Source organism: Astatotilapia calliptera, chromosome 14 (assembly GCF_900246225.1).
Source record: "Astatotilapia calliptera chromosome 14, fAstCal1.2, whole genome shotgun sequence".
Taxonomy (NCBI): Eukaryota; Metazoa; Chordata; class Actinopteri; order Cichliformes; family Cichlidae; genus Astatotilapia; species Astatotilapia calliptera.
Genome location: NC_039315.1, coordinates 29892458 through 29912274, shown reverse-complemented (window position 1 = coordinate 29912274; position 19817 = coordinate 29892458). Strand labels below are relative to the sequence as shown.

The 19817-nt window shown below is 42.6% G+C and overlaps 1 protein-coding gene across 1 annotated transcript; it reads left to right on the top strand.

Annotated features, from left to right (window-relative positions):
- Positions 1–248: 248 nt before the first annotated feature.
- On the top strand, positions 249–19785 carry cep164 (centrosomal protein 164). The gene is made up of 28 exons (XM_026191435.1): positions 249–427; positions 813–896; positions 1138–1249; positions 4009–4234; positions 5291–5455; positions 5550–5660; positions 5734–5814; positions 5980–6084; positions 8478–9362; positions 9919–9972; positions 10409–10539; positions 10788–11327; positions 11522–11653; positions 11745–11940; positions 13860–13937; positions 14082–14204; positions 15080–15223; positions 15350–15433; positions 15510–15578; positions 15662–15921; positions 16111–16287; positions 16806–16962; positions 17042–17149; positions 17460–17562; positions 17959–18345; positions 18449–18521; positions 18622–18741; positions 18888–19785. The coding sequence occupies exons 2-28, from the start codon at positions 818–820 to the stop codon at positions 18982–18984; spliced, it is 4797 nt and encodes a 1598-aa protein (XP_026047220.1). The 5' UTR covers positions 249–427; positions 813–817; the 3' UTR covers positions 18985–19785.
- The last annotated feature ends 32 nt before the right edge of the window (positions 19786–19817 follow it).

Genomic DNA, 19817 nt, shown 5'->3' with positions numbered 1-19817 from the left:
TCATAGCAAGTCTCAAAACCATTTTGCAAACCATACCTTTCATATTAACGTTGTCGTATCATATGAACAGATTTTATTCATATATTTCAGACATTTTATTTTTATTTTGAGTCTATATGCGTAAACTAAAATAAATGACAGTATGCTCACCGTTAACACCTCTGTTAAAGTCTAATTTCACCATGTACTGTAATACACATAAACTGGATATACTGACAATTGCTGAGTTTCCGAGTACATGTGAACGCCTCGAGTGGCTCAGCCAGTCAGATTCAAACGTCTCCAACAGGAAACGAAGGAAGCGTCCTTGGAGATGTTGTTAGGAGTGTAACTTTCGCATCTTTCCCCTGTCTTTGTGCACAATGCCGCCGTCAAAGAACTGACTGCTAAGCGTTGCTTCCACAGAGGTTAATTTAAAGTTGGGAAGGTAAACGGCTCGGCTCTAATCTGCTTTCCAACTACTTAGCTTCCTGAGCTAACGTTACGCTAACGTGGAAATTAGCTGAGATGCTAACGTTAGATTAATTAGATTTATTTCGCTCCTTTTACTCCCCGACCCTAATTGCTGTCCTCAGCAAGGATTATATGTTGATTGTATGCTGACTGTGGCTTTAGCCCAGAAGCCCTTTTCCCCATGCTAAACATTGTTAGTCAGTATACAACAAATATGCGACAAAAGTTAGCTAATGTGTAAATTTTACCCCTTTAGCTAAACGACAACGCAAAACCTGCCGTTTTCAAAAGAGATGTTGATGCAAACGGCGTCGCCATTGTTTTATAATATGTGCGTGAATTATGTTTTGTCTCTGCAGTAACCATGACTGCAGCTGCTCTCGTAGGAGACCAGCTGATCCTCGAAGAGGAATACGATGAGAATTATATACCCTCTGAACAAGGTACCCCAGCATCATTGAACAGCACAGTTGATGAGATTTAAACTGCACTGTGGCTTACTTGTGTTTATTCACACCTAAACGCTGAACTAATATTAGTCCGGAACATGTTGCATTCAGGTTCCATAAACAGAGCTCATGCAGAACTGCAGTGCTTTATGGCTTAAATTCTGGAGATTTCCAAAACTATGCTACATGATGGTGTATACTTTGCATTCAGCTCTTCTTCTTTTCTTCTGATCAGAGATCCAAGAGTATGCAAGAGAGATTGGCATTGACCCCGACAATGAGCCCGAGCTTCTGTGGCTGGCGAGGGAGGGCATCGTCGCCCCTTTGCCTCCTGAGTGGAAGCCTTGGTAAGTAATGGGAAAGCACCCAGGGAGTGGACCTCAAGCACCAGAGATATAAGTCCAGTGGCGGGGGGCGGCTTACTGGGCTTAAGCCCGGGTTGTTTTGTCAGAAGTCTTTTGGGGTGTAATTTTTTCATAGTTAGATGCCTGGCTGACAACTGTATAAAACAAAAACTACACACAATATTCGAAGCACATAGTGCACACTGTGGGAATTTACGACTGTGCGTAAATCCCCCCTAATATTGGTATGATCCGAGCTCAGACACTAAAACGGAGCCAGGCAGACAGAGGAGAACTGAAGTTCGATCAGGTACCAAAGCAAATCATTCGTACTGTACAAATAATGTAAATATGACGGTGTATCACGAAAGATTGATATCAAACTGATCACTTGGCCCATATTACGTTACTTGCTCTTCGAGTGAATCAACAAATGGTGAAATGAAAAGCCGAACAACAACAATGCTGTTTCTTTAGAGACTCTTAGCTTACATGTATGTTTATTTCATATTTTCAGTTGTTACCCTCCACGGCTAAATAAATCGGTTTCAGTAATGCACTGATATACAAGAATGGACATAAGGGGCTTCTTTCAAAGAAAAAACTCTGGTAGTATTTTATATATTATGCTTTGTATGTTGTTCAGTATATTTCTATGCAAAACAAGAGGAACTTCAATACACAGCAGTATATTCACAGTTGAAACCAGATATTTACATACACTTTATGGAAAACACAAGAACATTGTTTTACTGTACAACATCAATTTAGAGTAAACTTGTTTTGTTTTGGATAAATAAATATTGAAATATCTTTTGAATTAGTTAAATGTCAGAATAAAGAGAGACAGAGTTAGCTGTCTATTTTTTATCACTTTCATCAAATTTAGGAGTACATATACACTAAGTTTATTGTTAATTAATAAGAAACTCCAGATGATTCCATTCTGAGCTGAAGAAGCTTCTGATAGGTTAGTAGAGTCCATGTGAGTAAATTGGTGGCACAGCTGTGGATGCATATAAGGCAAAACACAGAGCCTGTTTCTTTAAAATGGGAAAATCAAGAGATGTCAACCAAAACACCAGGAAAAGAACTGTGGAGCTCCATAAGTGTGGCTCAGTTTTGAATACAATTTGGTGCCATTTGCAATTAAGAAATACAGATAGTTTCTCTCTTTACTCTTAAAGTTAACAAATATGTTTTTTATATTTAGCAATCTAAAAAAATAAACATTTAGTCTGATTTGATGTTACAATTAAAGTGTTTTGATCTGAAGAGTATGTAAATATCTGGTTTCAACTGTATATTTGATGATTGTCAGCACAAAGAGGGAGAGAGAGGAACAGAGAGGGAGAGAGAGAATGAGGACAGAACAGAGGTGGAACAAGAGCAGGTGAGACACACATGTTAGTCAAATGGTTGTTTACCAAAAGTATCACCGTATCATAGGTACTCATGTATCTCGTACCTAGTGTTTCTTTTTAGGTTTGTTATTTTTCAAATTCTATATTTATTACGTTATGCAGACTTGTTTGCACAACAAGGCTAAATTATTATATAAACTTTTCTGAATCTAAATAGTGTGCTTTGGTAGAATTAAAAAATAATCGTAGTGCAGGTCTATGATGATTTTTAGTGCTACTATCATCTAGTTCTGATTGTGGTTCTGTCTTGGTTAAGTCCTCAGTAGTCCTGATTTTGAACTGTTGTAGTCCTGTTTTAATTCCGGATCAGTTCTGGGTCTGGTTGAATTGGGGTTTAGTCCTCATGTCTTGATACAGCCCCGACTTTGTTCTGCCTTGCTGCTTAATTAAAAACCTAGTTCAAGGTGTCCTGCATATGTGATATATATTTTTCCCTATATGAAGTCATTCTTTTTTGAACAAAACTCAAAACAGAGCCTATTAATCTTTCAGTCATTTCTAACCCCCCCCCCCCCCCCCCCCCCCCCCACACACACACACACACACACACACAAAAATATATATCCCACATGCATACTACCCTTTTGGGCTAAGCCCCGGGTGTTTCAAATGTCTGGCTCCGCCTCTGTATAAGTCCCCTTTCACGTATGCTCTGGCAAATTCAGGTGTTTTACAAAGTGTTTTCAAGGTGTGGATTACAGTGTAATTTCCAGCTAATTACAAGTGAGGGTCTGTTGTTGACAACTGAATGCCAAAGTGTGTAGCAACCATCTCTTATCAAATTCTCCAGGGAGACGTCAGAGCTATTGACAAAATAATGCCTCTAACCCAGCAACACATGGCTTACAAAGCAGTTATTATTACTTGTAGATAGATGATAGATTAACGTAATAGATTAACATAGCCATCCTTCTAATTCTTGGCTCATGTGTTTTATATAATTTAGCTTCATTATGATGTCCTCAAAGAGTGGTGTTAACTGTAAGAATGGATTCTATGGTTTTTAACTGAATGTATTAACTAAACCTAAATAATTATTAAGACAGTTATAGCATAATAATCATTTGTAATGCTTAATGGACATAAAAATGTAGGAGGTGGGGTTATATGATCCATCCAGCACCACCAGCTTGTCCTCCTACAACAGGTTTGCTTTAGTTGTCCACACTGGTTCATCCCTTCAGTTTGGTAAGTGTTAATGGTGTTGTTGCACAAGGCCATTTTAAATAATTTCAAGAATGTCTGATACCTTCAAAGTAAAATTATAAAGAAATGTGGGGTGACTCAAGACTGAATAGAACAGTGAATGACTCCCGTTTCCTTTCTCCTTACCCACAGCCAGGACGTGACAGGGGACATCTACTACTTCAACTTCTCCACGGGTCAGTCCACCTGGGATCACCCCTGTGACGAGCACTACCGACGCCTGGTGGCCCAGGAGCGTGAGCGAGCTCAGCTCACAGCCACAGCTGGGGGCGCAGGAGCCAAGAAAGACAAGAAAAAGAAGAAAGAAAAGAAGGAGAAGAAAGAGAAGAAGAAGAAGGAACCACTCAAAACTCATGGGGTGAGTGGTTTTATTGATTTATTTTCTTCCTTCTTGTTTTAGACAAAAATTTTATGTTTACTTATCGAGCAACATTGCATCAGAGTATAAGTGGACTGCAAATAAGATGTGTATAGATTGATTAAGTGGTTATAGGGACAAACGTGTATGTATATGTGTGTGTTCGTATTTTCACTACTAAAACTGTAGCCGAACAACAAACTACTGTTTGTTACTGGGTTATTAGGAGGTTTTCTGAGCTCATAAGGGTTAGCCTGTTGATTCTTAAAGTTTGAAATTCACAACTCCAACCTCCATCCATCCAGCTTCTTTCACTTAACCATGCTGGAGCCAATCTCTTCTGCTATAGGGCAAGAGGTGGGCTACACCCTGGAAAGGTTGCAAGTTTGTCACAGGGCTGACAAAGAGAGACAGACAACCATTCATGCTCACATTCACACCTGTGGGCAGCTTAGAATCATCAACTAAACTAACCTACAGACAAAGGCCCCGGCCAGATGGTGGATTTGAACCCAACACCTTCTTGCTGTGAGATTAACCACTGCTCCACCGTCGTGTTGTCAGTGTTGTTGTTGTTGTTGTTTTTTTCAATTAGCCCTTAAAATGCTCAGATTTAGCCCGCCAAGGTCCTTTTATGCACACTTTGCAAAATCAGTTTCTAACATTGTGGACACTTTATCAATGTTTTTATATAGTGTTATGCTGCCTCAGTGTCTTCTGCATCTGCTTCTGCATAATCCCCACTGACTCGGTGTTGTAATCGGGGCTCTCTTGGGGTCCGGGCCATCTGCTGCAGAACTCTGTGTTCTCCCTGTGACTGAGAGAGTTCTTTATGTCACAGGCTGGAATTTTGGACTGCTGCAGAAGGAGTTGTGGAAATGTCTAATTAGTGGTATTACGTTATTAAAATATAAACATCTAAAGAGCCCAAATACATTTTCTTTCTACTGCAATATTAAAAGTAGACTTCCATGTCAGAGAACACGATGCATTCCTAAAAAAGGATTTGTTGAAAAGCGAGAGCTCACATCACCGACTGCGTCTCTTCTCCTACAGGCCCTCAGTTCGTCTCTGGGACCTCTGCAATCTTCGCTTACCAGCCTGGCTCCCCTGCGAGGTCTAGATGCCCCCAGCCAAAGCGCTCTCTCTGGATCTGCCACTGCTCTGCGGGGGTCTCTCGGCAGCTCTGGGGGGTTGGAACCCCTCAAGAAACCCCTACAGGTAAAAGAGCCATCATGCTACGTTATGGATGAAATGTTGTGCTTCTCCCTTTTTATCCCATCTGAATCTCTTCCTTCCATTCATTCTTTTTCAGGCTCCTCGAACCAGTGGAGCAACCAGAATACTCGGCATCCGACAGGAAGAGAGAGTGTCATTTACTTTGCCCGATTTTGACAGCGATGATGACAAAATCTCAGAAAACGAGGTTGGTTTAGCTTCCTGTAGCTCCCAGGAAATACACTTCACGTCCTTCTGTAACCAGCGACTGTTCTTTCCAGCCAAGTCCTCATGATTCAGACAGACTATTGAAGAATCTCCACCTGGATCTGGATGCCCTCGGAGGAAGCCTAAAGTATGAGGTAGACAGGATTACTAGCTTTTTACTACTCTGAGTTATAATTTAGGCACAAATAACTGCATTGACCATTATGCACCTTCTCATTTATAGAAAGTATAATTATGTTTCCTAATTAATGGTTTATCAGTGTCAGTGTTAAAGTTTCCTGTGTAAATGTTTACTGCAGGAAAGTGATGCCACTGGCGCAGCACCAGCTGAGGAGAGGACGGAGCCCGAGTTGCAGGATTTGGGCCTGTCTGGTGACCACAGCCCTGAACCGCAGTCACAACAAGTAAAAGCACACAACAGTGTCCACGCATCATTTCTCTCTTTCTCGCTCTCAACAAGTAAAACCTCTCTGCCACTTCTGCCCTCTTCACCTGTGTGTGTGTCTTTGAACGGCTGTGGTGTGTTGTTTAATGTGCGGCACATTCGAGGTATTATAATGATTGTTGTGTTTCTGTTTTTTAAACCAGAGATTTTGTACAAAGATCAGAATATGTTTGTGAAGAATGGGGGTCTCGGGTACCTTTCCTCTGGTAAAACTGCAGAGTGAGAGATTTAGAAAATACACAAACGCTGCTGTATTTTCAGTGCCTGTTTAACTAGAAGTGTTATTAATGGGTATTGGTGCTATATTATTATAAGTGTTTTTATGATTACAAGAAGGGACTTTTCTTGTTGTCTTGTCTAACTGTGGTCTCTAAACCATATGTTTCTGCTTCTCTTGTGTCTCTTTGACCTTTAAACCTTTCACCTTTGCACTGTGACCCATGTGTATCCCTGCAGCTGCTGTGCTGCTGGGATCTGTCCTACGGGCACGGCTGTTACTGTGTCTTCCTCTTTGTCCTTCTGTCCTCCTACTGCCACTGTTACTGCTTTGCTCTCTAAACAGCAAGAGCATGGGCCATCGCCATCAAAACTCATTCATGAATTTATTTATTTAAGTATATCATTCACAGTATAATTCCTTACCATCACCACTGAGCAGTTGTATTTATATCATGTAATTTAATAAGTCATATAAATAGTTTTTTTTCCTGAAATGTATATATAATACAGACACGGCCAGGTTTGTTAATCGGGCCAAATTAAATTTTAAAAAAGTGTTGAGGGATAAAATGCAATTTACTTACTAATGATGCACAAATTTGTGACACACTTTATTTCTATATTGAAAAACACAATCACCAAAAGGAGCACAGATGGCTTTCAAAGTTGAGAACGCGGGCACATCTTTGTTGCTTGAAGTCTGACAGACCTAATATGTGTGTAGTTTTTATGCCCTAAGCAAATGTGGAAGAGTAGACCAAGGAGAGGTTAGAGAAGGGTCCATAAGTTTTTGGACAGTGACAGATACTTTGTAGCCTTTCCCTAAGGATAGTGCAACAGTTTCTTTTTTTATGGCTTTATTGGATAGGTAAAGTGAAGACTGACAGGAGGGCCACGTTTCGGACTTGAACCCAGGCTGTCGGCTCTCAGCCGTACAGCATATGGTCGCCTGCTCATCCAACTGAGCTAAACGAATATTCTGTAAAATGTTCGGCTAGCAAAAGTAGTCTAGTAGAACAGTGATGTGCTCTGTGGTTCTGAAAAAAATACAAAATTTGAGGATTTCATTTAAGATTTGATGCTTATGTGAAAAAACAAGTTTATAAAGCCACGCTTGGCTTCATGAAGTCAGACTCCTTCTAGTTTAGCTGGATGTTTCAGGAGGTTGAGTTTCCTTTCAAATAAAACCAGTTTTTCCTCACATGCCAAATAAATTAACACAAGTTGAGAAAATTGTCTCATTTCTGCTATGTGCTCCGTGCTCTTGTGCAGCATTTCCCTAGCAACAACTATTGTTGCCATGTGAGGTTAAAATGGACCCAGTAATAATTACATAACCCACTGTGTTAGCCAAATGTCCAGCTGTGATGCCTCTGTCTTCATACTGGACTCGAGTTCTGAGTCTGACTGAGAAGCTGAGGGACACTGTGTGCCCATACCCTGCTCTATCGTCTTTCTTGACTCTAATGGGGACAAAGTGAACATTATGTTGGATTGAGTAAGACTAAACTAGTAATTAAGTCTATTAGCTCATTAAGAAAGTGTTTGCAGAAGTCACAGGGAGCTGAAGGGTCATTTTCTCTTAGATGTCTCTATAACTAGATTTCTTTTCATGACTGGAGGAGTCGCCTCCTGCTGATTTATTTATAAGGAATGCCGGTTTAAGGCACCTTTGCTTCTTTTATATGCACCTTAGTGAATTATGCTGCATGACTGATTTAAATGCTGAAGGGATAAATAAGGAGAAAAACTGTAAATGCAGTTGTATCACTAGCTTCTTTACCTGTAGTAAACTTATTTAGACTTTTTTTTTTTCACCAAATCAAGGCTTGCACCCAAAGTCATAAATTTGGTGTGTTTTGGGGGAGAATAACAGAATTCCCTGTTGATTTGTCAGCGTAAAGGTGTACTGATTCAGTGCTGAAACAAGGAAATCACAGTCATAAAACACACCTGCTCGAACTATCCCCCGTGTTTGTGCTTGTGTTTAAATGTGAGTCCCAGAACCACAATGTTTGTGTCTTTTGTTTGTGCAGACATGCATGTTCTTGTTTGGTGGATTTATTTTTATGTGCTGACTGCCTAACAAGGTGTGGGATGGATGGACCATTCTTCCCATTGTCTTCCACCCAGGATTCTCTGAAGGGTCGCCACAGCCACCTCTCTCCACAGACAGGCAGTGGAAATCATGTCAGTGAGGAAGGGGCTGATGCTGTCACTCCTGATCCTGAACACTCTGCTGAGCACTCAGAAGAGGAGGTAGCAGAGGAGTTAAATGAGGCAGAGGAAGAAGAGCAGCAGGGTAGCACATTAGACAAAGATGAAAAAGGAGCAAAAGAGACAAAAGGAGATGTGGAAGGTAGACAGGAAGATGGAAAAAGCCAAGAGGAGGGGAAAGAGATAGAGGATGCTCAAAGGAAAGCGGCTGGAGAGAACAAGAAAGGGGAAGATGAAAATAATGAGCTAGAGGAAGAGTGCTGTGAAGATAAGGATGAGAACGAAGATGAAGACATAGAGAGGAAAGAAGAGCAGCAAAAAATAGAAGAAGAGGAATGTGAGGATAGTAGCAGTGAAGTCGTGAAGAAGTCCTCCAAAAGTGATCAAGGTGGAGAAAGTCGGGAGGAGGACAGAACTGACAAAGAGAGGGATGAGCTTGAGAGAACTGTAAGTGACGGAGGGCACAGTGAGAGAAAGGAAGAGGAGGTCGAGACCAGTAGCAAAGGAGGGCAGGAGGAGGAGAGCGATAAGGTTTTGGAGAGGTGCTCTCTAAGCCGGAGGAAACTGACAGAGAGTGATGAGGTGTTGGAAAGATGTGTACAGAGCGAAGGAGAAGACACAGAGAGGGGGGGAGTGGAGCTAGAGGAGGACTCAGTTGGCCAGAGAGCATTAGACAGCAAGGAGGAGGAGGAGGAGGAGGAGGTTATAGAGAGGTTTAAAGAGGAAGGCGCTTATGACCAACCAGCCAGTAATGATCGGAAGATGAAAAATGTGACAAAAAATTCTTCCCTTCCTGCAGAGGTAGGGTCCAATGTTGTGCCTCTGTGTTGCCTCTCAGTCTTAGTCTTGCTTGATTTTTGCAAGCAGGTGCATGTAGTAGCTCTCAGGCTCCAACTCCACTGCCTTAGGGGCTGCTACTTGCCCTGCGACTTCCTGTCTGGAAGTCTTCATTCACACACTGAATGATAAATCGGGCAAAAGGTCAATCTATCTGAGCCCCTGAGGATTGGATTGGAGCATTTTCCCATTGACAGTGCAGACTTATTAAGCTGACCTGACCTTAAGTTGCTGGTTTGAGTTTTCTGTTCAGACAGAACTGTCATATCCCACAACCTTGCCCTTCACCTGGAGAGTGTGCTTGCTTTAGTTGCACAATGATTTTGCAGTGTGCCTGCCTGCAGTCTGGCCTTGGTTGTGTTTGCATGTAGGCTGTAGCTTGGAATCACCCTTAGTGTCTTTCTGTGGCTTTGGTAGAGACCGCATGCTTGGATGTCCAGTGTTGCTTGTGGGCAGTTCAGTTGTTTAGACATAGGTTATCAGCGAGAACGTTACATGATCACTGTCTGTACTATTGCAGAATTCTGAAGCCAGTAAGAACATTGAGGAGGCGTCGTCCTCCATAGATAACAAGGTATGCACCCTAACTCATTTACCATTCAACCTACTGTGCTCAAAAAGCCAAAACAACCCCCCCCAAAATCCCCCAAGACTCTTTTAAATATGGCATGGTCATGACCTAAAAACCCGACTCATTTCATCTTAAAAGCCTCTTAAAAGCCTTTATGAGGTGTTACATTTTATTTATTTTAATAACAGGCTATGTGGGGACAATGACACTTTTTTTCTTGTGGTGTTCCACTGATAGGCAGGCTTGGACAAGTTATAATGGTCTAAAGGGTTCAGAAAATAAATGTCTTTTTAGAATTTCAAAATCCAAAAAGCTTCCCTTTCATTTAACTGCATAAATCTCTTTTTATTCTTCCAGTGTAAAAAAAAAAAAGAAGCAAAAATTTGCAGCTGCGACACATCTGATAAATGATTTTTAGATTTCAAACTCTGTCTTTCAGCTGTCGCAGAAGGCTCTGGACATCAACGATCTGTCTGATGCTGTCAGTCCACTGGAAAAAACTGACACAGAGGAGAAGGAGGAGGAGAAAGGAGAAAAGGGGGAAAGGAAAGGAGGAGAGGGCAGCAAGAGGTGCCTTTGGTTTACATATTGGTCCTCAAAAATATCTGCTTTGTTGATTTTATGTGACTTTATCCTCTTAAGAAGTTGCACTTAGCACTCGGTCTATTTTGTTTTTTTAGTAAAGAAACATCTACTTTTTACAACATTTACAGTTTATAAAGAAAGCTTTAGACTTATGCCCTTCTTGCCTATTCATAGAATTATGATGAACAAATACAACACCTTTTAACTCTTTTGCTCTCATTCTTTTATTTTAGCCATGTGCTGGCCAAAGACAGAGACACATCCCCAGTGCATAAAGTTGACCGGCTTGTCCTTCACCAGTCCAGCCTTTCACCGTCACCCTCCATCTCCTCGCATTCAGACCAGGCTGTCACCCCCAGGCAAACGGCCCAGGGCCTCGGCGTACCTCTGGGATTTGAGAGGCCTGAAACTTCCAGGGGCCGACAGGCACGGTTTTTGAGCATCCAAGCTGATGGTGTTAAACGCTCCTTAAAAAAACAAGAGAGGGCTTTGGAAGAAGAGCTGGGAGGGAGAAGCCGGAAAGATGGGGAGAAGAAAGAGAGTGAGAAAGAAGAAGAAGAGGAGAGAAAGAGGCTAGAGAGAGAGGAGAGAAGTAAGAAGGAAAGAGAGGAGATGGAGAGGGAAAGGAGGAAAGCTGACCGAGAGATAGAGGAGGAGAAGGAGCGCATAGCTAAGGAAAAAGAAGAGAGGATTCGTCTGCTCCGGGAAGAGCTGAAAAGAGAAGAGGAGGAGGAGGAGGAGAAACTGAGGGGGGAGACTGAGGAAAGACTGAGGTTGGTAGGAGGTCAAACTCAAAGACAGCACCTTTAAATTTGTTTTTGTACTGTGTTGTTTACTTCCTGCTCTTTATTGTTATTATTTCATGAGGTGTGAATCCGCGAATTGATGAAGCTCCTTTGCTTCCAAAGGTTTTTTTTGTTGTAACTACATACACAAATGCTTCTGAATTTACATGCCTCTCCCTCAGGGCTTTACGGCAGCACCTCCTGTCTAGAAGGAGAGAGGAGGAGACCAGGCTGAACGAGGAGTCTGACAGAATGTTGGAGGAGCTCAGAGAGTCTACGAAGAGGGAGAGGGAGCAGCAGCAACACAAACTCAGGTCAACGCTTAAAACACATCAGCACAGTCGCCCCTAAAGAAGTGAAAAAACACAATCCCTGTATTAACATGAACATCTGCGTCATGTGCAGGGAAGAGAGTGAAGTCCTGTTAAAGGAGGTACGTGTCACTCTAGAGGAAGAGCAAACTGCAGCGCGGGAAAGACTGGAGGCCCAGAAGACACGGGACATCGAGCGACTGAAGGCGGAGTTAGAAGAAGAGCTGGAGACAGAGAAGAAGAGGCTCCAGAGAGAGAGGAAGGAGAAACTGGACTCTCTGAAACAGGAGGTAACTGTTGATGCTGCTGATTTTTTTTTATCCTCAGACAGCTTGTCTTTATAGGGATATTTAGGTCAGATAAATCACAGTGTTCACTGGACTAAAGAGGAGGGGGACCATCCAACTTATTACTAGCACTCAGTTCAAAATCCTGCATCTGTGATGGAATGGAATTAGAGCACCACATGCTCCCATCCAGATTCAGGGAAGGCCTTTCATATTTCAGCAAGACAATGCTAAACCGCATACTGCATCTGTTACTGCAGCATGCTTCATGCTGCAGTAACAATGCTAGCCTTTCACCATCCTGAAACATTTGACACATTATGAAGCAAGTAAGAGAAAGAAGACCCTGGACTGCTGAGCAGCAATGCTCGAACTTTTAAAATAAAATGTTAAGTGACATGTAACGCATGAGGTGAGAGTTCTCTTATTGTGGGGGCTATATTTTGATAGCTGCTTTAATAATTATAGAGGCCACATCCTGTATGTAGTTATGAGAAGGTATCCCTTTAATAGAATCCTATTAAACTAACTGTGTGTCATATACCTGTCTGAAATAAAGTACACATTTGCTTTTATATTGTGATTAATCTTGTCTCCATGTGGGAGATAATTTATTATAGGTGAGGGAACTCAAACCCGGGGCTGTTGGTGACAGGTGACAGGGGCGGATCTAGAGGAGTGGTATGGGGTCGCATGTGCCACCCTAAAATGATCTCTTGCCACCTCTAGTGCCACCCTAGTTTTGCATATGACGGTGTTGTTTATTAAGATAAGATAGCATTAACACTTTGAAGGTGGAATGAAGGTGACTGTTCTTAACACTGTGTGTGCTGCACCTCCGAATTGCAGGACCGGCATGTGATTAAGCTGACATAGCAACAAGCTGGAGCCATGCTGAGTCTCTATTTCAGCTTGTGTTGAAAGTTTGGACTTCAAAGTATACATCAGTTTTTAAATTTTAGTGACAGGCCACTAAATCCAGACTTCTGATTAAAAAACTATATTTTTATATGTATTTATTTATTATACAGGCTATACAGTACATAAAGTAAAAATTCACGTGTTATGTAACTGAAAAGTTTAATTATGTGAGCTACAGAAAATAATTAAGTTATAGACTATATTTATATGAAACATGTGTACACTTACTGCATTTAAATCATGCAGTAAGTGTAACACCTGCATATGTGTTTCAAAAAAGGCTTACATTTTGCCATCCCATTTGATTTCCATGCCACCCTGATGCCACCCTACGAAACTTTCTCTAGATCCGCCCCTGATAGGTGAAAGTTTTTTTCCTATCTTGATTTATTAAGATTGTTATTGCGATTTATAGAAAAGTGATCATACACGTTCTGAAGGAAGCAAATGTATTGTAGCTGCTTTCATGGGAGAAATCAAGATTAAAGTTGGGTTCAGTAAATAGTCAAATATTGTCCTTGTTATGAAGCAATCTGGACTGAAAAACAAACCACTGACTCACACTAGATGCTGGTAGGTTAAACCTGGATGTTTGTTGTCTTGTGTAGTGAAAGGACTCCAGAAGTCAGTTTTGTTGTGACCTAGTCCTTGTAACTCCATTTCTAGTTAGACTTGTCACTCAGGGCAAGAATTCTTGATCACAGTGGTACTAACATACCAACATATTTTATGTCCATGACCTAAAGTCCTAAAGTGTCTGCGTCACCATACAGTTGTAGCTTTGTTTTTTTAGTTTTTGTAAAGACAGAAAAGACAGACATTGCCAGGATCTAAATGGTCTCAGTTTAAACTGCCAAATGATCTTTGTGGCCAGTGGTAGTGTGATATACTAATGTAAACATTAAAACCAACCGATCCATGGGTTTGCTTCGATAGTACACGAACACAACAAACACGGATTAATGATCTGTCTGTGTTTGCACTTTTTTGTGTGTATAAAGGTCAGAAGCACAGAGAGGAGGAGGGAGCTGATGATGAGTCCGCGGCCTGAGCTGCAACTGGCCGAGTACCACCGCGAGGTTAGGGGACACATTTTTATACAGCATTGAATCATCATCTCTGTGAATATGAGCTTAAAGGGCGTGAAGCACTAGTAGCATTAGAATGGGTTATAACTTCTTTTTAAAAAAATTTCCTTCCCCCTTTTCTGCACCGCTGCCCAGCTGACCGATGTGCTCCAGGAAGTGCGAGAGGAAGTGCAGCGGGATCACGAGAGGAAGCTGGAGCAGCTGAGGAACGACCACAGGAGAGAGATGAACAGCATAAGAGAGAAATATCTAGACGAGGTCAGGGAGCGTTTCAGATTTAGTTGTACTGTAGATTCTTATAAACATATAGCCAAACTTTCAAGTAAGAAATGATCTTCAGACTAGAGCCTGGCTGATATTTTTAAGACCGATACCGATTAAAAAAACTGTTGTTTCAGCCGATATTCACCAAACATAACCAGATTTCCACATATCGTTATTTATAAGTGCTTAATAAGATACTGAATGATTTGTTTATGCTCGACCCGACTCTGCTCCTAACATCTGTTTCCAACCAAGCTTTTTGCCAAAAGGAAAGTTGCAGAGTGCCCTCTGGTGGACAAAGTATGCAACATCAACATTCATAACATGGTTGAAGGATGTTTCTCCTTCCTTTGTACATAAATGTCATAAATGACATTTTTGATATGTCAGCAAATGGCTAATATCAGTCCGATTGGCATATCAGCATTTCAGACTGCTCTAAAGAGGCAGTTTATTTCTACTCTTGGCTCCAAATGATATTAGTAAGTGCAGATTTCCTTAATCTGGCCAGCTCAGGCATAGAAGACTGACTCACCTGCTGTTTCCATCTTCTGTTTAAGAGGAGTCGGTCAGATTCAGTCAGGTAGAACTTTAAGAGGAGCTAAATAACTTACTCTAGGAGAGGCTGTGAAAAAAACAATCTGGAAATGCGTATAACAGGTCTGAATCTAGGAAAAGAGAGACTGAGCTGTTAAAACAACACCACACATGCTTTGGACTTTAAAGTAAAGAATAGCTTTTCTCACACGGTGTCACGTTTGTGTTTAATTTTAAACAGTGGACTAGTATCACAAGCTTTTGCCTCAAGGCTTTTTTTGTAAACAAGCAGGATACTTACTATCAGTCACGTCATTGTGTCTGTGTCCTAGGAGACGGCTCAGAGGGAGCGCTTGCTGTCCACTCTGCAGGAGGACAGAGAGCGATTGCAGGCCTCACATGCTGTCCAGCTGGAGAAGCTCCGCTTACAGCTGGATGCACAGATACAAAAGACTGAGCTGGCACACTCACGCAAGGTAAGTCAGGACAGACACACGAATGCTAACTCTGAGGTGGGGTTTACATAATATTTGCTAAGCTGTGCCAAGGAAGGGTAAAGGTTAGCCTTTTCTAAAAGGAAGTCATCTTATCTCTTTGTGTAGGAGTCAGAGCTGCAGGATTTGGGGGATCAGCTGGAGCTGAGAGCCAAAGAGCTGAAGAGCCAGGAGGCCATGCTGCAGACCAAGGTCCGTTTTAAACAATATGTGCTCTGTTAAGAGGTATCTGAACCACATGGACTAATCAATTTCTGTCTCCTATCAGGCAGCAGATCTGAAGAGGAGGAGGAAGCTGCTTGGACAAGAGGAGCAGGAAGTGGACCGACAGATAGAGGTGTGAAGCCATGCTCTCTCCTAATGAACAGATTTTATTCACTTGCTTTGCGATCTGCCAACTTTCCTTTTTTCCTCCGTCAGGCCTTACCTCGGCTGATCCAGGAAAGAGACCGGCTGAGAGAGGAACTCGAGAGGATGAGAGAAGAGACAGCCCAAGCCAGAGAACTCATCAACAGAGCCAGGGAGGAGAGGAGTGAGGCCAAGGAGAAGGAGGAGAGGCTTAGGGAGGAGTTGGACCGAGCCAGGGAAGAGAGCAGGAGAGCCAGGGAGGACAAGGAGCACCTGGAGACCAAGGTGGCATTGCTGCAGGAGAGATGTGACCACCTCAGCCACAGAGTCAGGTAGAGGCTTCCTACACTAATAGCTTTCAAAATAAAAGCTCTGATTGGTACTCATAGATTTGCCTCAGTATTAAATGACAGAATGACTGTCGCCTTGCATATGTAGAATTGTCTTGTTTTGTATTTGTTTAGCTTTTTTAATGGCTTTAAATATGATTCCATGTGAAAAGTCTGCTGTCGTTTTCTCAGTGAGCTGGAACGAGGTGAAGGGGCGAGCGCGTCCGCGGAACAAGAGCAGGACAGAAAGAAGGCGGCAGAGAAGACGCCGCCGCCCTCCAGTGACAGAAGAGACACATCACTACATGTAGATGACCTGGAGGAGCCGCCTCTTTCCCCTGTACCTGACAGCAACAGCAGCATGGATGAGTAAGGGGAGCACACACACAGTACCAATCACAGAATAAACAGTTATAAATTTTCAGGATTAGGGGTTTGTTTATGGTTTGGTACTTTCCAGCATTTTGTTCTTATCATTTTGTCAATCTAAAAAAATAGCCGAATCCTAAAAATTGAAAAACCTTTGAGGTAGACTACTCCTAATAAGATGACAGATGCTGTGAAAGCAGAGCTCCTCCCGGATCTGACATTACAGATTTGGGTTTTTTTCATTGTTACCACTCTTATGCACTTGTTGTTTATGTCCTCAGTACTAAATCAGCTAAAACTGACTACCGTAACAACCCCCTCTGCTACTTAACTAACAAGACCAATACCAGAAGTTTAAGTGACTTGATGTTGTACTGATTAAAACTCTTCCTTTCATTGTTTTGAAGCGTGCATGTTTCTAGTTCTAATGTTTGTATGATAGAAATATCAAAACATTTGAGTTTTTGGTGCGTGTCTACCTTCAACACTTCCCATCCCCACACCTCTAACGTGTCCAGATTCCGGCGGTACATCTCCTCACATGGCGCTTCCATCCAGAAGACCAAACTCTTCCTGGAGAGAGAGAGCAGCCGGCTGATGAAGAGGCAGGCGGCCCTGCAGGCCCACCCCGCTCAGGGAAGAGCGACCGAAGAGACGATGATAAACCTTGAGCAGGTAAGGGGGAGCCTTACGTGTTAAACCTCAATCGGATTTTTTTTTTAAACAAGATGGGAATTTCCCCTCCCTTTGTCAGGAGGCCAACAGTGTGGCGGAGCTGGAGCGGACGGTTCAGAGAGGAAACAGTCTCCTGCGGAGGAAAGAGGAGCAGCTTCTGCAGCTAGAGAACTCTATAGCCAAAGAGGTCAGGAGGTCATCAGCATGTATTTGTGCTCTTCTGTGAGCTTGTTTAAAGTCTCACTTGGAATGAGCTTGTGTAATCAGTGTAGAAGGTTATATTGACCAAGTAAAATTGATGAAAAGCTATAAAAATAAGCAGAACATTTAGCAGCATGGTACCTTTCTGCCACTCAACACTTTATATGCAAGGATGAAATGTGTCTCAGTGGATTGGAAATATAACCTGGATTAGATTTAAGGTGTAGCAGAAGGGAATTCACACTTTTAATGGAATGTCGTGATGACTGTAACGCCCTGGTGCTTTTTCCACGTAGCCGCTGTTTGAGGATTTGTCTCGGCTCGCCGGAGGAAGGAAGGTAACCTTTGATGTGAGTGAGTCAGACCTCAGCAGCACCGTGGAACCGCCATATGGGACAGGTAATGCATGCTCGCCAGACAATGAACAGGATTTTCACATTTCAGTCTAAATCCAACAAACAAGCCCTTGCTAAGCAAAAGAAGATGGATGGAAGTAACATGTTCCCCTGTAGCTATGGGCTGAGAGTAAAGCCCCTTTCAAAGTATACTGAATTAGCAGATCTAAGGTAACCTATACCATACTTTGATTTATGATTGGGGACTATAAGTGTCCCTTTGATTTGTGTGTCAGAGCCAATGTTTCTGTATATAAACTTCACAAATCAGCTGTTAATAGACAATCATTTTGGCTCTAGTGCGTCCCCAGAGAGCCGCTCCTACCAGTTTGAAGAACTCACCTGTTGTATTTTCTCTTACCTCTGCAAATCTACACTCTCCTCCTCCCTCTCTCTTCAGGTGATATTCCCACCGTTCCAGCCAAAGTCCAGGAATTAGCAGAGTCACTGCAGCAGATCTCAGGCCAGCTCAACACCGTCCTGGGTGCCTTGGGTTCGCTGACCCAGCAGCAGAGCACCACACCTTACGCAGCTTTCCCTCCACCTCATCCTCACTCCACTCTAGCTCCTACCTCCTCCTCATCAGCTCCTGTCATTGCTCAGATGTACAACCTGGGAACCAGTTCCTTAGCCTCGCCTCCTCCTCTGGAGAGGCCCTCAGAGCCACCGTGGAGCTGGGCGACTCAGAGCGGCCCTGCAGCCCCCCCACTCTTCAGCACGCCCATCAGCAGTGAGCTGAGGGCATCCAGGGACACCCTCAACAGCCGCTGGAGCCAGATATTCCCTGGTATGTTGTTGGATTAGTGGTGCACCAACAACAGCACTCGTTGGGGGGAAAAAAACAAAAAAAACCAAAGTTGTACAAATTGTGTCATTGTTCTCTTGTCCAGGAGCAGCTGTTGCCCCGCTCGGTTCCAGCACAACAAGACCCTCCACGGCTTACTCATCATACACTCCTCTGAAGTACTGCAACCTACAATACACCTTTAATCAAGCCTGTGTAGCAGATTCCACACAAACGCTGTTTTAAGTGTACTTACGGTAACTCCTGTGTGTGTCTCAGTGAACACAGCCGGGCGCTTCACTCCACACCGAGATCAGCTGAGATGGACGGCCAAAGGCTGCAGGGGCTGATAGACGGCAACAAGAGGTGGCTGGAAATGCGCAAGAAAGACACCAGCATGTATCCTTCCATCACTCTAACACACAGTCCATCCTCTAGTTCTCCTTTATTTCATATAACTTCCTTTTTAAAATTTTTACTTTGCAAACATCTCTAGTCTAAGTTCACCTTGGGTTGTACCTGCCATCTTTAACTCCACCGTTCAGACCGCTGTTCACCCGCTATCAGGCTCCCTCCTCAAAGAGCGGGCTGGTCCAGCTGGGCCTGGATGACAACAATCAGATCAGAGTCTATCATTACTGACAACATGATGCACGGCCTCCCTCTACCGAGACCGTTACCGAGGACTTTGTATTACTGACTGTGACACGTCTGCATCGTGATGTTTACATTCCTTCTTCTTCTTTTAAAATTAAATATGTCGGTTCAGAAAATTTTCAGGGATCGTTCAGCCTCCTCTGCTCTTCCCAGAGGAAGAGATCACTCTAGAGGACATGGCTGTTCATTCAGGGAGGTTACATATCTGAGAGGGCTGAGGACTTTTATCCTCCAACACTAGAAACTACTTTTATTTTTTCAGGCAAACAAATTCAGGGTTAGAGGTCCATGCCAGAACTTATCCACTCTGTGTTTTAAAGCTGTAGTTCACTTGTGTCGGGTTGGGTTTTCCTAATAAGTATAAGACAATCACAGAGAAGTGTCCTGTGCGATTTCTCTATTGCTGAAACCTTTCCTTCCACAACACGGCCTGATGGAGGTTAACCGTTTATGTAATGCACTTTTTAACAGAGACTGAATTTCCTGTTGTTTTTGTAAAGACAGTGAAGCCAATCCACTTTGAAAAATGTTTAATGTCCAGTCTCCTGGTGTTTGCATATCAGTAATAGTGAGCTGTCGACTAGTTGTGCCTGTTACATATTTGTGTAAATATTGTATTTTTCTATGAAATATTTTAATAAAACATTTTTAATGTGCGAATGATTTCCAGTGGAAAAACTTGTGGTTAAATTGTGAGCTGCTCTTTTTCCAATGCTCTAAATTGGGCTCAGTAATTAAGCCAGGTTACTTCTGAATGGCTGCCCCTCTCAAACAGAAGATCCAAACAGCAGGTGGGTGGAGCTGTTGTGCCCGAGATG

What these genes read in the sequence shown, in the direction of transcription:
- cep164 (XM_026191435.1), top strand. Translation starts at nt 818, where the DNA reads ATGACTGCAGCTGCTCTCGTAGGAGACCAGCTGATCCTCGAAGAGGAA. An exon ending in ATTCTTCCCTTCCTGCAGAG is followed by an intron (nt 9,363 to 9,918) that starts GTAGGGTCCAAT and finishes GTACTATTGCAG; the next exon opens with AATTCTGAAGCCAGTAAGAA. An exon ending in TGGCCGAGTACCACCGCGAG is followed by an intron (nt 13,938 to 14,081) that starts GTTAGGGGACAC and finishes ACCGCTGCCCAG; the next exon opens with CTGACCGATGTGCTCCAGGA.